Source organism: Vulpes vulpes, chromosome 15 (assembly GCF_048418805.1).
Source record: "Vulpes vulpes isolate BD-2025 chromosome 15, VulVul3, whole genome shotgun sequence".
Taxonomy (NCBI): domain Eukaryota; kingdom Metazoa; phylum Chordata; class Mammalia; order Carnivora; family Canidae; genus Vulpes; species Vulpes vulpes.
In genome coordinates this window covers 116044532-116061555 of record NC_132794.1, presented here as the reverse complement: position 1 = coordinate 116061555, position 17024 = coordinate 116044532, and the positions used below count along the sequence as shown (strand labels likewise).

At 49.7% G+C, this 17024-nt stretch overlaps 1 protein-coding gene across 1 annotated transcript in view; it reads left to right on the top strand.

Annotated features, from left to right (window-relative positions):
* C15H10orf143 (chromosome 15 C10orf143 homolog) overlaps positions 1-11345 on the top strand; it is a 50323-nt gene extending 38978 nt beyond the window's left edge. Inside the window, exon 6 of the mRNA XM_072738140.1 lies at positions 10786-11345. Coding sequence (XP_072594241.1) covers positions 10786-10815 — 30 coding nt within the window. The 3' untranslated portion in view covers positions 10816-11345. The remainder of the gene's footprint in view (positions 1-10785) is intronic.
* The last annotated feature ends 5679 nt before the right edge of the window (positions 11346-17024 follow it).

Genomic DNA, 17024 nt, shown 5'->3' with positions numbered 1-17024 from the left:
GCCAGGCGGACGCCACGTCGTCTTCTGCAGATTCATTTAATGGGAGACCTGCCGGGGCTTCGCGGGCGCTCTGCGGCAATCCAGTGAAGCTACGCGGTGGGGCCGGTGCGGTAGGCGGCCGAAAACTAGAGCCAGAACAGAGTTCCCTAAGTGAACAGATTTGCTAAGTGGAGATGCTGTGTTCCCGCCACCATGTTTTCCCAGTCATGTCTGGTCTCTTTAAATTTTTTTTTTTTAAGATTTTATTTGTTTATTCCTGAGAGAGGCAGAGACAGAAGCAAGCTCCCTGCAGGGAGCCTGATGCGGGACTTGATTCCAGGACCCCGGGGTCATGCCCTGAGCCAAAGACAGACGCTCCACCGCTGAGCCACCGCTGAACCACTGCTGAGACATGGGAAGGCGTCCCATGTCCGGTGTCTTGACACCGCACCCTGGCGCAGGAGCCCTTCAGGGGCAGGCCACCCTCAGATCTTACCGGGTTGGCATGATGGTCACCTGCCTGTCTTTTCTCAGCTCTGTTCCCCACTTTTGCTCTGCTCTGCTGGGTGTTGGGGGTACTCCTTGGCTTCTGGTTTCTGACCCTGGACGCTGGAGTGAGGAGGAGGGCGAGATGGAAGCCAGAGCACCTCTCCCTCTGCCCCTTCCTTCCCAGGTACCAGCTCCTGCAAAGGTGTCCCCCTTGGTCCCAGCTCCTGCTGGGTGGCATGGGCTACTGGGCTCTGGTCATGCCACTGCCTCCCTCCGCCCTCCCCACCTGGGGAATAGTTGGTGGCCTTGCCCTTCCCCATGTGGCCCTTCTGCTCTTCCACCATTTGTGTGCTTGAAGCCACATTAAATTCCCCACATGGAATACCTGGGTTCCTTTCTGACTGGACCCTTCCTGGGTTAATTACCTAATGAGTGGACAAGTCCTCTTGGGTTTGCTGTTTTAAACATGGGCCTCTGGTTCTTTGTTGCCCTCTCTCCGGTCCTTGGGTCTAGCCCAGCAAGCTCTGTGTTGGGGAGCGTGGCCAGAACCTGCTCCGCCTCGGGGTCATCTGGTGGTGTGGCGCTCCTGGGCATTAGATTGAGAAAGAGTCAGGTCCTTAATGTTGCTCGCTGGTGTGTGTGTGTTCTGTTATCTGGGATTAACTGTATTTTATCACCCAGACTTGTAGAGAATTGTCATATAAAGGCCAAAGTGCAAAACATGACATTTTTGTTTTAGGGACCCTTCCCCCCACACAACCCAACAAGTTAACTTTGGATTACAGCCCGTTAATTGGTGTTGAGGGCAAATACTATGCGAGTGGTCTCAGTGAGCTGCTGTTCTACTCACTTTTTGACACTGAGATGCCCTGTCTGACTGCGGGGACTAGGGGGCGGGAGCAGAAATCGAGGGGCTGGCATCAGGGCCTTGGTCTATGCCTGTTGCCTGCCACCCCTGCAGGGATGGTGGGGCAGCCCACGTGTGATTATTTTGATTCTAAGTGGATACACTCAATTTCTTTGCACTTTTTTATCTCCAAATGGTCGACCTTTAAAATATTTGTTTTATTTTACTTACCTGTCTTATTGATAATTCTCCCTACGTCTGTAGCATCTCTAAACAAAGCACTAAAACAGGAACAGCCCCAGAACCTGTGTGCACGAGCATCTGCCTTTCTCCTGTGCCTGCGTCGCAGCAGGGCGATGGCTGTGGCCAAGCTCAGTGGCCCAGGTGTCAAGCCGCGGATGAGACTGAGATGAAAATGTAATGTCCTGACACAGATGAAGGAAGATCGATGTGCAGTGGTCTGGTCTTTGTGTCCTGTTTCAGCAATAGCTAGTTCTTGTCAGTCTTTTATTCTTATGTCCTGAGAGGAGAAAACACAATCAGGTGGATCAAGGGAATTTCATTGATTATTCTGTGAGAATCAAATTATGCTTGTCCATTTTCCCCGGGTTTGTCAGGGACCCTAGATTCATTGAACCCCGTCCATTTACAGATAAGGAGAATCGGGTTCTCCATGGTCGAAGGGTAGGCTGGGGCTCCAGCTCCCTTTGCAGCCCGCCCCTCTCTGCCCATCTCTGCTCCTCTTGGCCCGGGCATGTGTTGACTGCCAGGCTCCCTGCCCCACACTGGGTGCAGCGAGCAGCTCTAACCCACTGGGAGGCATGCCGTGAGGGCCCGGCTCTTCACAGACATCACGCCCAGACGCAAGGAGAGCTCCTTGGCGAAGGCACGGCACTGAATTATTATTATCTGGAAGAGTGGCCTGGCCAGGAGAAGAGTTTGGCTGTGTCAGTACAGCCAAGTGTGAATCCCAAAATAGAGGGGCTTGAATAGACTTGCTTACAAAATCTTCAGATTTAGCTTCTGGCAATAAATGTTTTCTCTAGAGTATGGGAACCAAGAAAATAGTTTTGTTTTCTTTTTTTTAAACTATGTTTCCAGACTCTGAAGGATCCCAGAGCTTTTAGATGACCAGAGAAACAAAACGAACACTTCTTTCTCTATAAATAAAGTAAGTGGAAGTATGAAGAGATGGTGACATGGATTAAAAGTGCTTTAAGGAAAAGGTAATTTAGACTGTCTAGGAGCCTACCAGGCTGTGCTGATGCTTGTGTGCTGCCTTCTGCTCCAGGTGAGAGCGTCAGGTACATGGTCATTTTGGTGAGTGCAGAGAGAAGACAAGAGCATCACATACGGACCCATCCCTGGTGGCTGTTACGAGGTCCTCCTTTGTTGGGGTTGGTCCTGGAATGGGCGGGGGGGAGGGAGGCTGGGGGCTGGAATTCTAATGCCCAGCGGCAGATGTGACTTTGACCAGTGGAGGCATGGGAGCCAGACTTGGAGCCTTGCATAAAGTCTTGAGCCCAGATCATCCCTCTGTACCTTAAGGGGATTAGACATTAAAATAGCAGGCCATACATGGGTGCGGGCTCCAAATCTGTTCTGTCCCAGTGGTACATGAACCAAAAGGAAAGCACGGACATATAATAGATACAGACTTTTGAAGTCCTTTTAGCCTTGGACAGTGGCAAATGCAGAATCATCCTGCGAGTGCACCTCCACCATCCGAGGCACACAGCATTCAGAGCTGAGACCGTGTGCGTGGAGGATGTCGCTTCAGAGTATAAACAACATAAACAGATCTACCACTGTGGAGCGTGGGGGAGCACCTCAGGAATTATAATGAGAACACAAACCTCCAAGATTCTGAAATATAAAAGAATCTCACTATGTGAAGTTCACTATAAAGATAATTGTTTGAAATTTCAAAAAAACTGATTAAGAAGAAACAGCCAGGGGTACCCCGGTGGTACAGTCGGTTAAGACTGACTCTCAGTTTTGGCTCAGAGTCCTGAGATCGAGCCCCGTGTCGGGCTCTGCACTCAACAGGGAGTCTGCTTGAAGTTCTTACTCACCCTCTGCCCCTCCCCCCACTCAGGGACTCTCTAAAAATAAAACTAAATCTTAAGAAGACAGAGGCATAATGAAAGGCGAGCACAGTGTGGAAAAAGAATTGGAAGGCCGAAAAAAAAAAAAAAACCCTAAAAGTGAGTGATAGAATCATTGAAGTAAGACATAGTTAAAGAGAATTAGTGAACTAGTTTTTCTGGGGAAGTCATCCCAAACAGCTTGGGACATAAAGAGATGGAAAGTATGAAAGTGTGATTGAGAGAGGAAAGAATGGAAGGTCTGTCAGGAAATCCAGAAGAACAAATTTAGAGAACAGGAGAGGAAGAGATAATGAAAAGGCCTGACTTGAAAAGACTCGTGGCTTTTGAAAAAACAGTGGCTGAGAATTTCCCAGAATTGAGGAAAGACAATGTGTAGCCAGATAATTTTGAAGCGGAAGAACAAGGTGACAAAGATCACCCACCTGTCAGATGTCAAGATGCATTACCAACTTGTAAGAATTCAGACAATGTGCTGTTGGCCGAGGGATAGGGAAATAGACCAGTGAAATAAGTTTGAGGGCTTTAAACTTGGGTATAACGCAGCTTAGTGCATTGCAGAGAAGGCAACTCAGGTGGGAGCCACCAGGTCCTCTAACTGCTAAGACGTGTGGCCATCTGTATGAGGAAAAATCAGATTAGATCTCTACCCTACACACAGATCAATCCTGAGAGCTGGAGAGAAGGTTAAAGACCCTAAATGTGCAAAGTAAATAAACGGAGAATTATAAAATCTCATAAAGCCACAGAGAAAAGATTGATACACTTGACTGTACATAAGACACATTGCATACCCAGATTCCTCATCACTGTTCAAGAAGATGCCGTAAAGCAGGAAGACACTTGTGACATACCAAATGGACCCAGCAGGTTCATGGACAAAGTCCATGAATTGGCATTTCAGAGAAGAGGAAACCAAATCAGCCAGTAAACATAATGGACATTAAGCCTTGCTAATGATTAAGGGTATCAACTTAAATCATCAAATTAGCAGAAAAAATAGTCACGGAGCTCTGAAGTGTGGAGGAGGATATGAGACATCCTCTATTGTCTAGTCCACCTCCCCTGGCTTCAGTCCTGCCCGCTTCTCCTTTCCCCGCATCTGAAGCCTTGCTTCCCAAACTTGAACTCTTTAAAGATGATCGGTAGGAGACTGATGGTGAACAGTGTGCTGAGTCGCTCATTAGAAGCTGATGATGAAAATGTGGGCAGGAATGCGGAGTGAAAGGATCTGCCCACCACCTTGGAAGCCGTGTACCTTGGGATGGTGACTAGGAGATCAGATACCAGCTAAGGGTGGTGACGGGCACTCCCTGGGACCCAGAAGATTCCTTCCTGGGAAGGAACCCTAGCAGATGCCTGAAGAAATGTCTACAAAAAATTATAGTAGCATTGCTTGCTTAGCAAAAAGCCAGAACAACTCACCTGTCCCGTAGGACAATGGACAAGTGGATTTGGGTATATTAATTCAACAAATATACACAATAAGAATGGATGAATTAAGGAGATGACAGGAGGCTGTGTATAGAATGGTACCATTTAGATGCAATTTTAGACATGGAAAACATTAGTATTAACTGAAAGAGTCAGAAATGTTCCTGAGAATGAGAGACCTCAAGTTCAGGACGATGAGATTATTTCTCCTTAGGGCGTGAGGGCTCAGGATCTGCAGGGTGTGTCTCTTCTGTTCTCCCTCCCAAGCGATGCGGTGCTTCATGAGGGTGTGGTACATTTTTGTGCCTTTTTGTACCCCTGGAATCATGGTGGGCGGGTCTTGGGCATGATGTCTCCGCACAGCTGTCATGGATGCGGAAAGACATGGAAGTGGAAAGACAATACAGGGGATGTCCTGCGGGGCTGCTGGGGAGACATAATGGATTGTTCTGGCGGGGGGGATGATGCTTTCACCACAGACCTCTTGGTGAAAACAGACACCAGAAGACCGTGGCAGGACATCTTTGATGTGGTCGGGGGGTTGGGGGCAGTGCCTGTGTGAACACGTGGGCTGGCTGTGGTAAGCATAGGGTAGGATGGCCGGTGCAGTGGGAGCTCTCCCCGCCCCCCCCCCCCCCACGGGAAATGTGGATGTCCACCAAGGTGGACTCAGACCAGTAACAGATGAATCGGGAAAGTTATCAAAAAGCTGGATGAGTTAACATTAGAAAAACCACTACATTGGTAAAAGGAGAAAAAACCAAATGATTGTCTAAATAGATGCAGAAACAACATCCAGTTACTCCAAATCCCACTCACAATGAAAACTACGCAAACCAGAAATAGAAGTGTTTATCCTGGGGAGGCGTAGGGTTTGTCATATTTAGTGGAAGCATTTCTGTTGATAAAGAGGGAAACACAAGTGTGCCTGCTGTCGCCACTCTGTTTAGTGCACGAGTGTGCGGGTGTGCTGGGTTCCTGACTCTCCAGGGAGGGATAATGCTCTGACCTTTGACACGTTAAGAAAAAGAAGCGATGGTGTAAAAATTGGAAAGGAAAGAAGTAAACTTATTTCCAGATGATATAATTATCTACATAGAAAATCCAAGAAAAGCTACAGATAGTGCTAGAACTACTATTCGCCATGCTTGCTGGCTAGGAAATGAACACGCAAACATAGGATGGATGGATGGATAAAGAAACTGTCATATATATACATAGTGGAATGTTATTTGGTCATAAAGAGAATGAAATCCTGCAACAAGGATGAAGCTCGAGGGCATTACGCTGAGTGAGAGAGTCAGAAAAAGATTCTTCTCATACGATCCCACTTACATGTGGAATTCTTTTATTTAAAAAAAGAAAAAGCAGCTCATAGATACTGAGGGCAGATTGGTGGATGCCAAAGGCAGGGAATGAGGGTTGGAGAAATGAGTGAAAGGGGTCAAAAGATATAAAATGAAAAAACTAAAACAAAAATTTAAAAAGACAGCAGCAGCACCCAGTAAGTGGGTTCTTTAAAGTCCTCAGGCTCCTCACGGGGAAGCCTGCGTGAGACCCCAGCATCCGCTCCTAGTGCCAGTGCCCCTCCACTAGAGCCCGCATCCGGAGTTTGAGATATTGCAATGTAAGAGAACAACCTGGTAACCGGATTTCGGATCTGTCCTCCATGCCTGCTTTTAAAGTCCAGGAAAGCTCTGCGTGCAGTTTGTTTTTTAGTTTTGAACTCGAGGCGTTTCCTAGAACGCACATTCCTCCGTATCCCCTATTTTCAAAATGTCCTGTTTGTCGTCTTAAGCTCAACAGTATTCCTCTGTGATCCTCGTGCATCTGGGGCGTGAGCGCTGTCGGTTGGCCTGCTCCGGGCAGGTGGAGCTGCTCCCAGCACAGGCCCGAGCCTGGGTGCAGCCCTAGATCTTCCTCCCCAGCACGAGCACCACTCAGCCTCAGAAGTGGGGAAGGTTATGGGATGCCACCTGGCCTGACTCCACCTCCCCTGACTGCAGTCCCAGCCACTTAGCCTTTCCCCCCAGTCTGAACAGAGTGTTCCTCAAACTTGATCCCTTCGAGGATAATCAGTGGGAGACATTATAAAGTGTTTGCTCATTATTGTTCCAAGTTCCTCGTTCCAAGCTATTGCTGAGTACTGCTCAGTACTGAGCTTTGTTCCTGTTGTCCACTCCCACCCCCTGGAAGGGTCTTACGGCGGTTAGGCTAGGGCAAGTTCCAGAGCCTTCGAGCTATGGGACAATCTGAAACAGAGGCAAAAAGAGTGATCTTTACAGTGCAGTGCCCTTTCCCTTGATATGGGCCCTGCTCCCCACAGCTCCTTCAGACTCAGGCTGACAAGTAAGCCTTCATAGCAAGGTAGAAGGCCAGTTCAAATACAGACTTCTTGGATTTCTTGGAGTTCCATGCTGGGATCTGCTGGGATGAGGGAAAGCTGGCTCCTGGGCACAGCCCAGACTGTCCTGCATGACATGGGGCCCTGAGCACATTAAAAGGACAGTCCGGGCTCCTTGTCATCCCCACTCCACCTCACATAACCCTCTCCAACAAGCAGCTACCCCTGGGAGTAGGGCAGCAGTGAGGTGGTCTGTCCTCAGGAGAATGTACCTGGAGAAAGGCTGGCCCGGGCCCAGGAAGTAGGCTCTGGAAGGGGGACAGGGGCTTAGGGTCAGAACATCCCACTGGCCCTGTGGATTCTTTACCCCATGGAGAGGCGCAGCCAGAGGGGGCCCTCTGATGCAGGAGGCCCCAGGCGGTGGGCTCACTGGTAAGGTAGCTTGGATGGAGGGAGAGAAAGATGAACTCTTACTCACTGGTAATAATTAGGAAACAAACCACATTCACGTTATTTCTTCCGGATGAGAGGAGCAGCGCATCTTCGACTGACTAGAAGAACAGAACAGAAGCTTCGCGAAGAGTAAAATCTGTTCCATCCCAAGGAGAGGGTGAACTGTATTACACTCGCCCAGGCAAGTTAGCACTTTCAGAAAAATGTGACTTAGGCTTCCTGAGGTCTGTCCAGTATCCTTTCAGATCAGCCTGCAGGATTCTCTTCGGTATTTGTCACAAGCTGGGTCCGCTACTGACAGCCTGTCTGTGTACCCGGGCTGTTTCAGGAGCGCCTTGGTTTCTGGGGGCTAGTTTGGTTGGATCTAGAACTCTCCAGGGATTGTCGGTCAGCACTTTGAATAGCCCTCTCACTGCCTTCTGACTTCTGTGTTTGACGGGAAGGCGGCCGGTAATCTGCAGGATCCCTCGAATGCGACACGATGCTTCTGTCTCTGCGGGCGAGAGGATTCCTGCTTTGACACTGTCATTCTGCTGTGTGGACCGCCTGGGCCCGAGGCCCTTGTATCACAGTATTAGAAACGAAGAAAAGCTGTCTTTAACAAACATCTTTCTCATCGTAGAAAAATGTCAGAGTTGTATTTTATCAAAAGCCATGTGTGCCCACTGTTTCTTACAAGATGACTTTCAAGCCTGATGGGGCAAGAGGGCATCGTCAGTGAGCATGAGACTTGGGGGAAGGCTCCTGTTGAGTCAGAGACGCGGTCAGCACCCAGACCCCGCCTGTCACACTGCAGAGTCCTTGGACCCCACACCCTCCCTCTAGATCAGGGACAGGACAGGCTCCTCTTCGGGTGTCACCGTGGCTCTGTGCTGCAAGAGGGACATTGATAATTAGAACGCGTCAAGAAGAGTGAATGGGACGATGTGGGAACCTGACCCACCACTGGCTGAGAGCCTTAAAGGAGCAGGTTCTGCAGGTTCTTTTGTGCTTAAGATCCTGGGTCTGGGTTTTCATAGTGATGTGGCTCTGTCTGTCTCACTGTTTCCAGTCTGGTCTATTCTGCCTCCAGCACGTCTTCACATAACCCCATTGTGCCACAGGAGGGCGGGTGGGGCCAGACGGAGACCTCTCAGTGAAAACCTTTTTATTTATCATTTTTTAAAGATTTTACTTATTTATTCATGAGAGACACAGAGGCAGAGACACAGCCAGAGAGAGAAGCAGGCTCCCTGCGGAGAGCCCCATGCAGGACTCAATCCCAGGACCCTGGGATCCTGCTCTGAGCCAAAGGCAGACTTTCAACTGCTGAGCCACCCAGGCACCCCAGTAAAGACCTTTTGATTTTATTTTTTAAAAATTTATTTATTTATTTATTCATGATAGACATAGATCGAGAGAGAGAGAGGCAGAGACATAGGCAGAGGGAGAAGCAGGCTCCATGCCGGGAGCCCAATGCAGGACTCGATCCCGGGACTCCAGGATGGCACGCTGGGCCAAAGGCAGGCACTAAACTGCTGAGCCACCCAGGGATCCCCAGTAAAGACCTTTTTAAAAAGAAAATTTAGTTTTTGAGCCACATGGTGGTGGTGCTGTTGGCAACAGTGATGATGATGATGATGATGAAGGAGGAGGAGGAGGAGGAGAAGACACGATGAAGAGCATTGTCTGGTCCCCTTCCCACCAGGCCATCCACTGTCCCCCAGAAAGAGGCCCCGTCCTCTGGAGTCTGGCCTCCTGAGCCCGTCTGCTGCATTCCCTGTCCCACAGCACCTCACAGGGAGCTTTGCCAGCTCTAACCTCACATCTGCTACTTCCTGTGCCTGGAGCAGAGCGTCTCACCGGGTGCCTCTGCCTAGAGTCTCACGGCAGGAGCTTCCTGGCCAGAGACGTTTGGGAAAAGCTACATCCCCTCCCCACTTTTTGGAGATTTGATGCATAGATGATCAAAGAACAAGAATCATGGTAAAGACACTCGTTTGATTTTGTTCAATCCAGTGTTTGCAAAACGTCCTTTTGTAAAGGTGCCTGTTACACATGCATCTCTGGGACTGTTTTGGGAAGCACAGGCCTGTTGAATACTTGCCTGTATTCACAATCAGGGTACGGCCTGAGCTTCCAGACAGATCTCCTGTCCCTGCCTGTGTGTGCTGTGAACCCTGGCTTCCCTCATCCCAGATGACTTCTCTAGTTCTGGAACATTCTGACCTGCCGTTCCTATTACCTGGGAGGCCCTCCCCAACCCTGAAAGATTCTGTTCTGCCTTCTTGGTCCTCTCCTATGTGAAGCCTTCCAGACCCCTCAGCAGGGAGAATCGGCGGCCTCCAGACCATCCCCTTCCAATCCACCTGCATGATGGATCACAAGCCTGGGTGCCCCCTTCCCTCCTGCTCACCAGTCCCAGGTCTCTCAGGCTGGGTCCCCATGGCTCAGGGCAGCACTGCCTTCTAGGAAACGGACACCATCGTGGACCAGCCCGCTGGCATCATGATGTGGTCTTGGAGAGCAGGGCTCCCCTGCCGGCTCCTGCCACTGGGCCACAGATCCACACCGCTCTTTGCCGGGATTGTGGCCAAGTGGGACAACGGTTTCTACATGCTGGACAAGACCTCGTTTCACAGTGGCACAGCGTCTGGCCACCTGTCCGCCCCTAGCCATCTGGTCCTCCCAGTTATTTCTGTGGGTGAAGGTGAGGAGGCATGAGGTGAGGTAGGCAGCAGTCCTGGACGGTTACAAACCTGGGTCACTTCCAGAGCCTGGTCCCCCTGAGAGGGGCCACTACAGCTCCTTTGTGATGGATCCCTGTTCAATATTTAGACAACATTGTTCTTTTTTAATTGTTTTATGAATATATAAATTATATTTTCACTCTTTTTTTTTCTCATAGCACTGTAGGGGAGAAGAAAAATGATGTTTATTGAGAACGTTCTATGTAACAGGCACTGTAGGAAGTGCTTTAAATATCTTTTATTACACGCTAATATATAGTCTGTAAATGTGTATTTACTTCATAAATAAAACATCCTTTACAAGTGGTAGCCCTGTCATCTTAAATGCAGTACTTCATTCATGTGGGTGAACAGCCAGCCACGATAAATTAATTCCCACGATGTATTTTTGTATCATCGTAGGGACATCTTAACCACACCGAGAACCATTAAGGAGCAAGCTGGAAGGTTCCAGTTTGGGTCTCAAGACGTCCATGTGCCAACAAGTGTCAATCTCACAGACGGACCTGGGCACCCACCTGTTGGAATCGCCGGTTCAGGAGATCCCATCGCCTACTGCGCTAGAGCCAGGAGGACCCCCATCACCTCAGAGGAGCCTTCGGACTGTTGGCACCTGCTGCACCCTTCAGATGTATCTTTCTTGACAAGGAAATCATTTGCATCATGTAAAAGTTAAAGAACATTTCAGTGTCAAATTTCCTATGAAGTTAGAGAACCCTGTGGCTCATGGAACCATATCCAGATGTAGCTCTGCTTTCAGACTCCAGTAGTTTTGTGGATGTACCCAGGGCTCCTTATATGCTCATTTTTAATTAAAAGATTTATTTTTATATTTAAAATACTCTATAATCTTAAACTGAATTTTACTAAATGCTGGTGTCCAATCCGTTCTGTGTAATTCCCCAAATGAAGTTATCGGGCACAGGGCCTCTTTTATATTAAAATGGAAATTTCTCACTTTTCTTGGGTTTTCAATGCATCATCTGACTGTGGAGACGGGTGTCACTTTCCCTGGATCTGAAGGCTTCCTGAGATGTCTTAGTACTTACCAGACACGGTCCTCACAAAATCACTGGGTTCCAGCTCTGCTCTCAGGCTTTTTACCCTTCCAAGGCTGGGGGGTGGGCAGAGGCCCTGCACTCCCCGCCTGGTCGTCTCATGCCCATGGCCTGTTCCCTGCCAGCGGCCGCCCCTCAGCACCGATATCCGCAGGGCCAGCCTGCCAGCGGTCACGGCGTGTGGTCGTGGAGGGACTTCACGTGGTGCAGAAGGGCAGACCGGGTGTTGGGAGGAAACCCGTACGACACCAGCTGTGCTGTGGATTATCCGGGATCACAGGGCACTGCTGTGTCGCAGGAAAGAGGAGACTGCCCCCGGCATCCGGGGAGGTCACAAGTCCTGTGGCCCAGAGTCAGGTCACCAACTGCCGGGGATGAGCCAGCCGTCCTCACCAGGATGCCCAGGCCCGGAGCGGCGAGCCTGAGGTCTGTGGCCGTGAAACAGGTGCCATCAGGGAGCTTTCTTGTGCTCCTGTCTGCTAAAGGAGACGTGTCGTAATTCTTAGAGAAACTGTGGGGGCACAGAGCTTCTTAGATTCACAGCATTCCTTTTTGGGCGTGAGCCCGTCCGTTTCGCCCAGATTCACGGGGAGAGGAGGAGGCCGCACGTTTACTTAGTTGTGCTGGGGAACGAGCGCACACATCGCCGCAGCTACTTGGTGAAGAAGGCTTGTTCCGTGGAGAGTAAGCCCCCTGCCCCTTCCTGCCTGGTGGGAGGCACCCCGTGCAGAGCCAGCCAGACGGGGTGCAAGGCTCATGTCCCCTAGGGTGTCTGTGGGAGGGGGTGATGGCCCACAGGGTTTGCTGGGAGCAGAGAGAGGCATGCACACATGGCCTGGGTGACCCTCAGTGGTCGCCCCTGTACCCGAGTGCACGACCCCTTAAACCCCAAAGCGGACACCCCTCTGGGAAGCCAGAGGACACGAAAGCTTAGAGCAGCAGGGACAATGACAATGGTGGGGTGATGCTGGACCGGCAGCTTTCCCATGAATCCCTCCAGTTCCCAGACTGGGAGGGAACGCTCACGGAAGAGCCAGTCGGCGGGGTGCCCGCAAGGTGCAGCTCCGGTGTTAGCTCAGCATGTTGAGTCTGCTCAGGCCGGGTCACAGACTAGGCCACCACGGGGTCCCCGTCCCAGGGCCCATCCTAGCCTGGCCTCCCCTGCCTTGCCTCCCCAAGGCAGCCTTTGGCCTTACCCTCAGCTCTCCCACCTGCCCAGTCCACCTCCTGGGCCCTGCAGCTTGGAGCCTATGAGGGAAATCAACGTCCAGGTAAAACTTCTTGTTTGGCCGTTTCATGACTATATGAGTGATGCTTGTTCGCTGTAGAAGACGTGGGAAGTGGAGACAGGGAAGCAGGTGGCGACTGTGGGCCTGCGTGGCCCGCTGCGGTGTGACAGTAGGGGCCTCCGCTCGTTGCAGGAGAACGTCGCGTGGGGTAGTGGCAGGTAGTCCGCCCTGGAGCCCAGGGCCATTGTTTTGACAGCTGCGACACCACGTCTTACCATTTTGCCAGAAAAGGTGGTTTATAAAGTCTGTAGGTAAGTGTGGGGACGTCTTTTCCATCTTCAAGGTGAAGGCCAGGCCAGGACACCCAGCGTGGCAGGCTTGAGGCCGCCCACGAAATGTGCTCATCCCTTTAAAGGGCTTCATCAGTGTTTACTTGTCAAAAGAGGAGGGAAAGACCTGCCCTCGCACCCCGAGGAAGCGGGCTCCTGTTTGTGCTGCCGTTACACAGCCTTTCGGTTTGTCCTTTAACCCACAATCCGCCGTTGTTTGTATTTGGTGCGGGGACAAAACATGAGCATGTCCCTCTCTTATCCTTTCACAAAATGGGTTTATGGTGGCTTCGACCCCGAGAAATTCTAAAACGCCCACATCAGAAAACTCAAAAGCATGGTTAAGTGGTTAAGGAAGAGATGGTAACATTATTTGAAATGTTTTGCCTCCTTTAAAGATATATTTACAAATTTCTTTCTGAAACATTTCAAGTTATGCCTCAGATCCATGCTTAGTACAGGAAAAATTATCCATCACTGAAAATGAAATGCAAATGTGGAAATCTCCAGAACCCTGTCATCCCAGTCCCGCCACTGACGGTGGCAGTTCCATGTCTGTCCCTGTAACACTGGCTCCGTAAATGTGTACGTCCATAGACATGTACTTTTGGTGTGACGTCATGTGCATGTTTTCTTGGTGTGAATGTGTACGAGGTCCCCTCCTTCAACGGCTGCAGATCATCCCCTTGAGCAGAAATGCCCCAGCGCCCCGTCCGGTCCCCACGGAACGTGTGTGTCGCTGCTCCTCATTCCTCCATCCGTTTACTGCTCATCTATCTACTTGCTTTTTACAAAACTTGCTGGATAATCATTCTTACATGTTTCCAGAAAGTTTTCCAATTATTTCCATAAGAGAACTTTCAGTGGTACATTCTGGTTGTCTGCCCTCCAGGACATCGGTCCCAAGAGCCCACGTCCCTTCTCCTTCACTAACACTCGGAAGAGTCTACTCTGTTCTTTTTTTGAACTTGGAACATTATGAACACGTCTGAAAGCAGAAGAAACAGTGCAGGGGACTCCGATCGCTCGTCTCCGGCAGCGCTCAGCCCAGGGCCGGCTCGGCCGCCCACCCCCTCCACGCCCTGGAAGCAGGTCCCGCACGTAATGTCGGGTCACCGTGCTTATTTCCGTGTGCTCTAGTCTCTAGGCTCTGGGTAAAGCTCTGCATGCTTTCGCAGTGTCGTAAATGATTGGTTTGGTTTGGTTCAGTTTGGTTTTTTACGACTTGTACAAATTGGGATCCAAATAAGGTCCACCTATCCGGCGAGTTGATGAGTTCGGTGTCTTCTGGTCAAGCATCTCCCTTCTGTTTCCCCCCCTTGATTGTACTTTCAAGAAACTGGTTTGTGTGTAGAGTTTGTGTCAAGACTGTGCTGATCGTGTCTCATGTTTTACCTACTCTTCTGACCGCCGTATATCCTGTAAGTTGGTAGTTGATCTGAAAGCTTGATCAGATTCGATTTTGTTTCTTGGGGAAAAGTTCTTTTTGGATCCTTGACTTTCTGATCTTTGCCGCTGACTTCATTCTTTTAATCTGGGTGTCCTGCAGCCCATTTCTGATACATTTACTGGCTGGGTGCATATCTTTTGTGTACTTCCCGTCTTCCCACTTTTCTATTGGGGCCTGCATCTTTTTGTTAGTTATTTATAAGACTTCTTTATATATGAAGGCTAGTAAGTCTGTTTTTCTCTCATATGTTACAAATATTTTTCCCACTTTATAATTTTTATTTACCATCAGCGATGCTTATGGTACCCGTAGCCACATGGAGGATTATCTGTCATGTCTGTCAGCCTCTTTTTCTCTGGTTTCTAGCCTGAGAGTCATTCAAGAAAGGCCCTCTTTCCCCCAAATTCTGTACATTATTTGAATTGATATGTCGCTATGCATCTACAACTTTGCAAGATTTTTATTTCATTCTTAACATTTAAAACTGCTCTAGCTAGGGGCGCCTGGGTAGCTCAGTGGTTGAACGTCTGCCTTCAGGTCAGGTCCTGATCCCAGGGTCCTGGGATTGAGTTTCACGTGGGGCTCCCTGCAGGGACCCTGCTTCTCTCTCTGCCTGGGTCTCTGCCTCTTTCTCCGTGTCTCTCATGAATAAATAAATAAAATCTTAAAAATTAAAAATTAAAAACTGCTCTAGCTAAAAATTTTGGGGGGCAAAGGATGATACATTCAGCTTGATTTCTTCACCAGTATTAGCCAGTTATTCTAACCACATTTTTCTCCACTGATTGATTGTAAATTCCATGTCTACCATATATGGGATTGCTTCTGTGCTTTCTCTTCTGTTCTTTGATCTTTCTCATCTGGTGGCTGTAGCACTGCGTGTGCCTGTGTGTGTGTGCACACGTGTATGTGTGGGGGATGCATGCATGTGTGTGGCTTTTTTATTGAAACATAACACATGCAGAAAAGTGGAAAGTTGGGGTCTAGGCCCAGTGCACGTTCTCGTGTGGACGGGCTACTTCTCCATCGTCCCCGGTTGTTTGTCAGAATGCTCCTGGCTTTTCTCACAGGCTTATTCATCCAAACCAACGTCAGAATCATTTTATCAGATTTCAAAAATAAAAGCCACGTGAGATATCAATTGGATTTCTGCTGAATTTACTGATTAATTGCAGGATAAGCAGTAGCTTTCCAGCACTGAGACTTAACCACTCAGAGACACGGAGTATTTTGCTACAATAAACACTTCTTATATATAAGGGCTTCCTTTTCTTTCTGTTTTTTGTTTTGTTTTGTTTTGTTAGTACTTGCAGCTCAATCCTAGGTTATCTTTTTTCCGTTACATTTTCTGATTATAAGTGATTCCAAAAAAATAAAAAAAATAAAAAAATAAGTGATTCCAGATCATTTCCTGGAATCTTGCTGTTTAAAACTGAATAGTGCATTTTCCCCCCCAGATGCCATGAGAAGGAAGCTTCTCTGTACTTAGCGACGTCATACATAAGTGTACCGAATGATCATTTTTAACAATTTAAAACCCTTTGAGGGAATGATTATCCTCACCCTTCTGATGGAGACAGTGGCTTGTGCAAACCGGACTTCTCGTACCCCAGCACCTGCCCCTGGGGAACGTGCTCCTCCAACCACAGGTGGGTCCCGGGGGTGGGAGGGTCTCATTAAGATGCAAACACTAGTTCTGGGCGGGTCCTTGAGTTCTGCCTTTCCATGAGCTCCCACGAGATGCGGCCACCACGTTCTGAGAACCTGGGCGTCGCTGAGTCCCTGAGAGTGTGAGCACATGGGGCCTCTGTGGAGGCGCAGACAAGCTCCCCGCTTCTACGTGGAAAGTATCTCCAGTTTTCTGGAAGAATTTGAATAGTTAACTTTGCCAGATGAGGCAGCCCTCAAACCCACTACCGGGGGTAGTGGTGTCTGGAGGATTGCAGGGTGGGGGGCAGGTGCCCGCCTGGGACTCCTCTGCTTCTCCCAGCACTGACCCTGGGCCTCGGTTTCCTCTTCTGGAAAATGCTTCAGGACCCACTGTGAGCAGTGAGTGGTGGAGTGACGCACGTGAGATGCTCTGACGGCCCGGCGGTAGTGACCGTGACTGCACGACTATGCTCGGGGCCTCAGAGCCCACTGCCCTGAGTCCCAGGACATTAGTGACGGGGCCTAACAGCTGGGCCCCCTCCCCAGCAGGGCAGGCCACGTGCAGGGCACCAGCCAGACCTCACCCTGGGCCGGCTGCACTCTGCGCAGGACTGGCACTTGGGATTTCTGTGCACATTTTAAAGCACCTTTAGAAACTTGTGGCCTGGTTCTTTACAATTCCTTATGCCAATTTGGTGAGGATTTCCAGCCAGCGCGCACACGTGAGCTCGTGGCTCTGCAGCCTGGCCAGAGGGCAGGGCTGTGCGCGCAGACTTGGCGGGGCTCAGCAGGGCACCGGGGCGGGGGGCTCCATGGGGACAGACTTCCAGAGCCTGAGAAGATAAAACAGCTCTGGGGAGTGTGGCGGTGAGAGTTGCGCGACAGCGTGAGCATGCTTAATGCCACCGACGTGGATGCTTAAAAA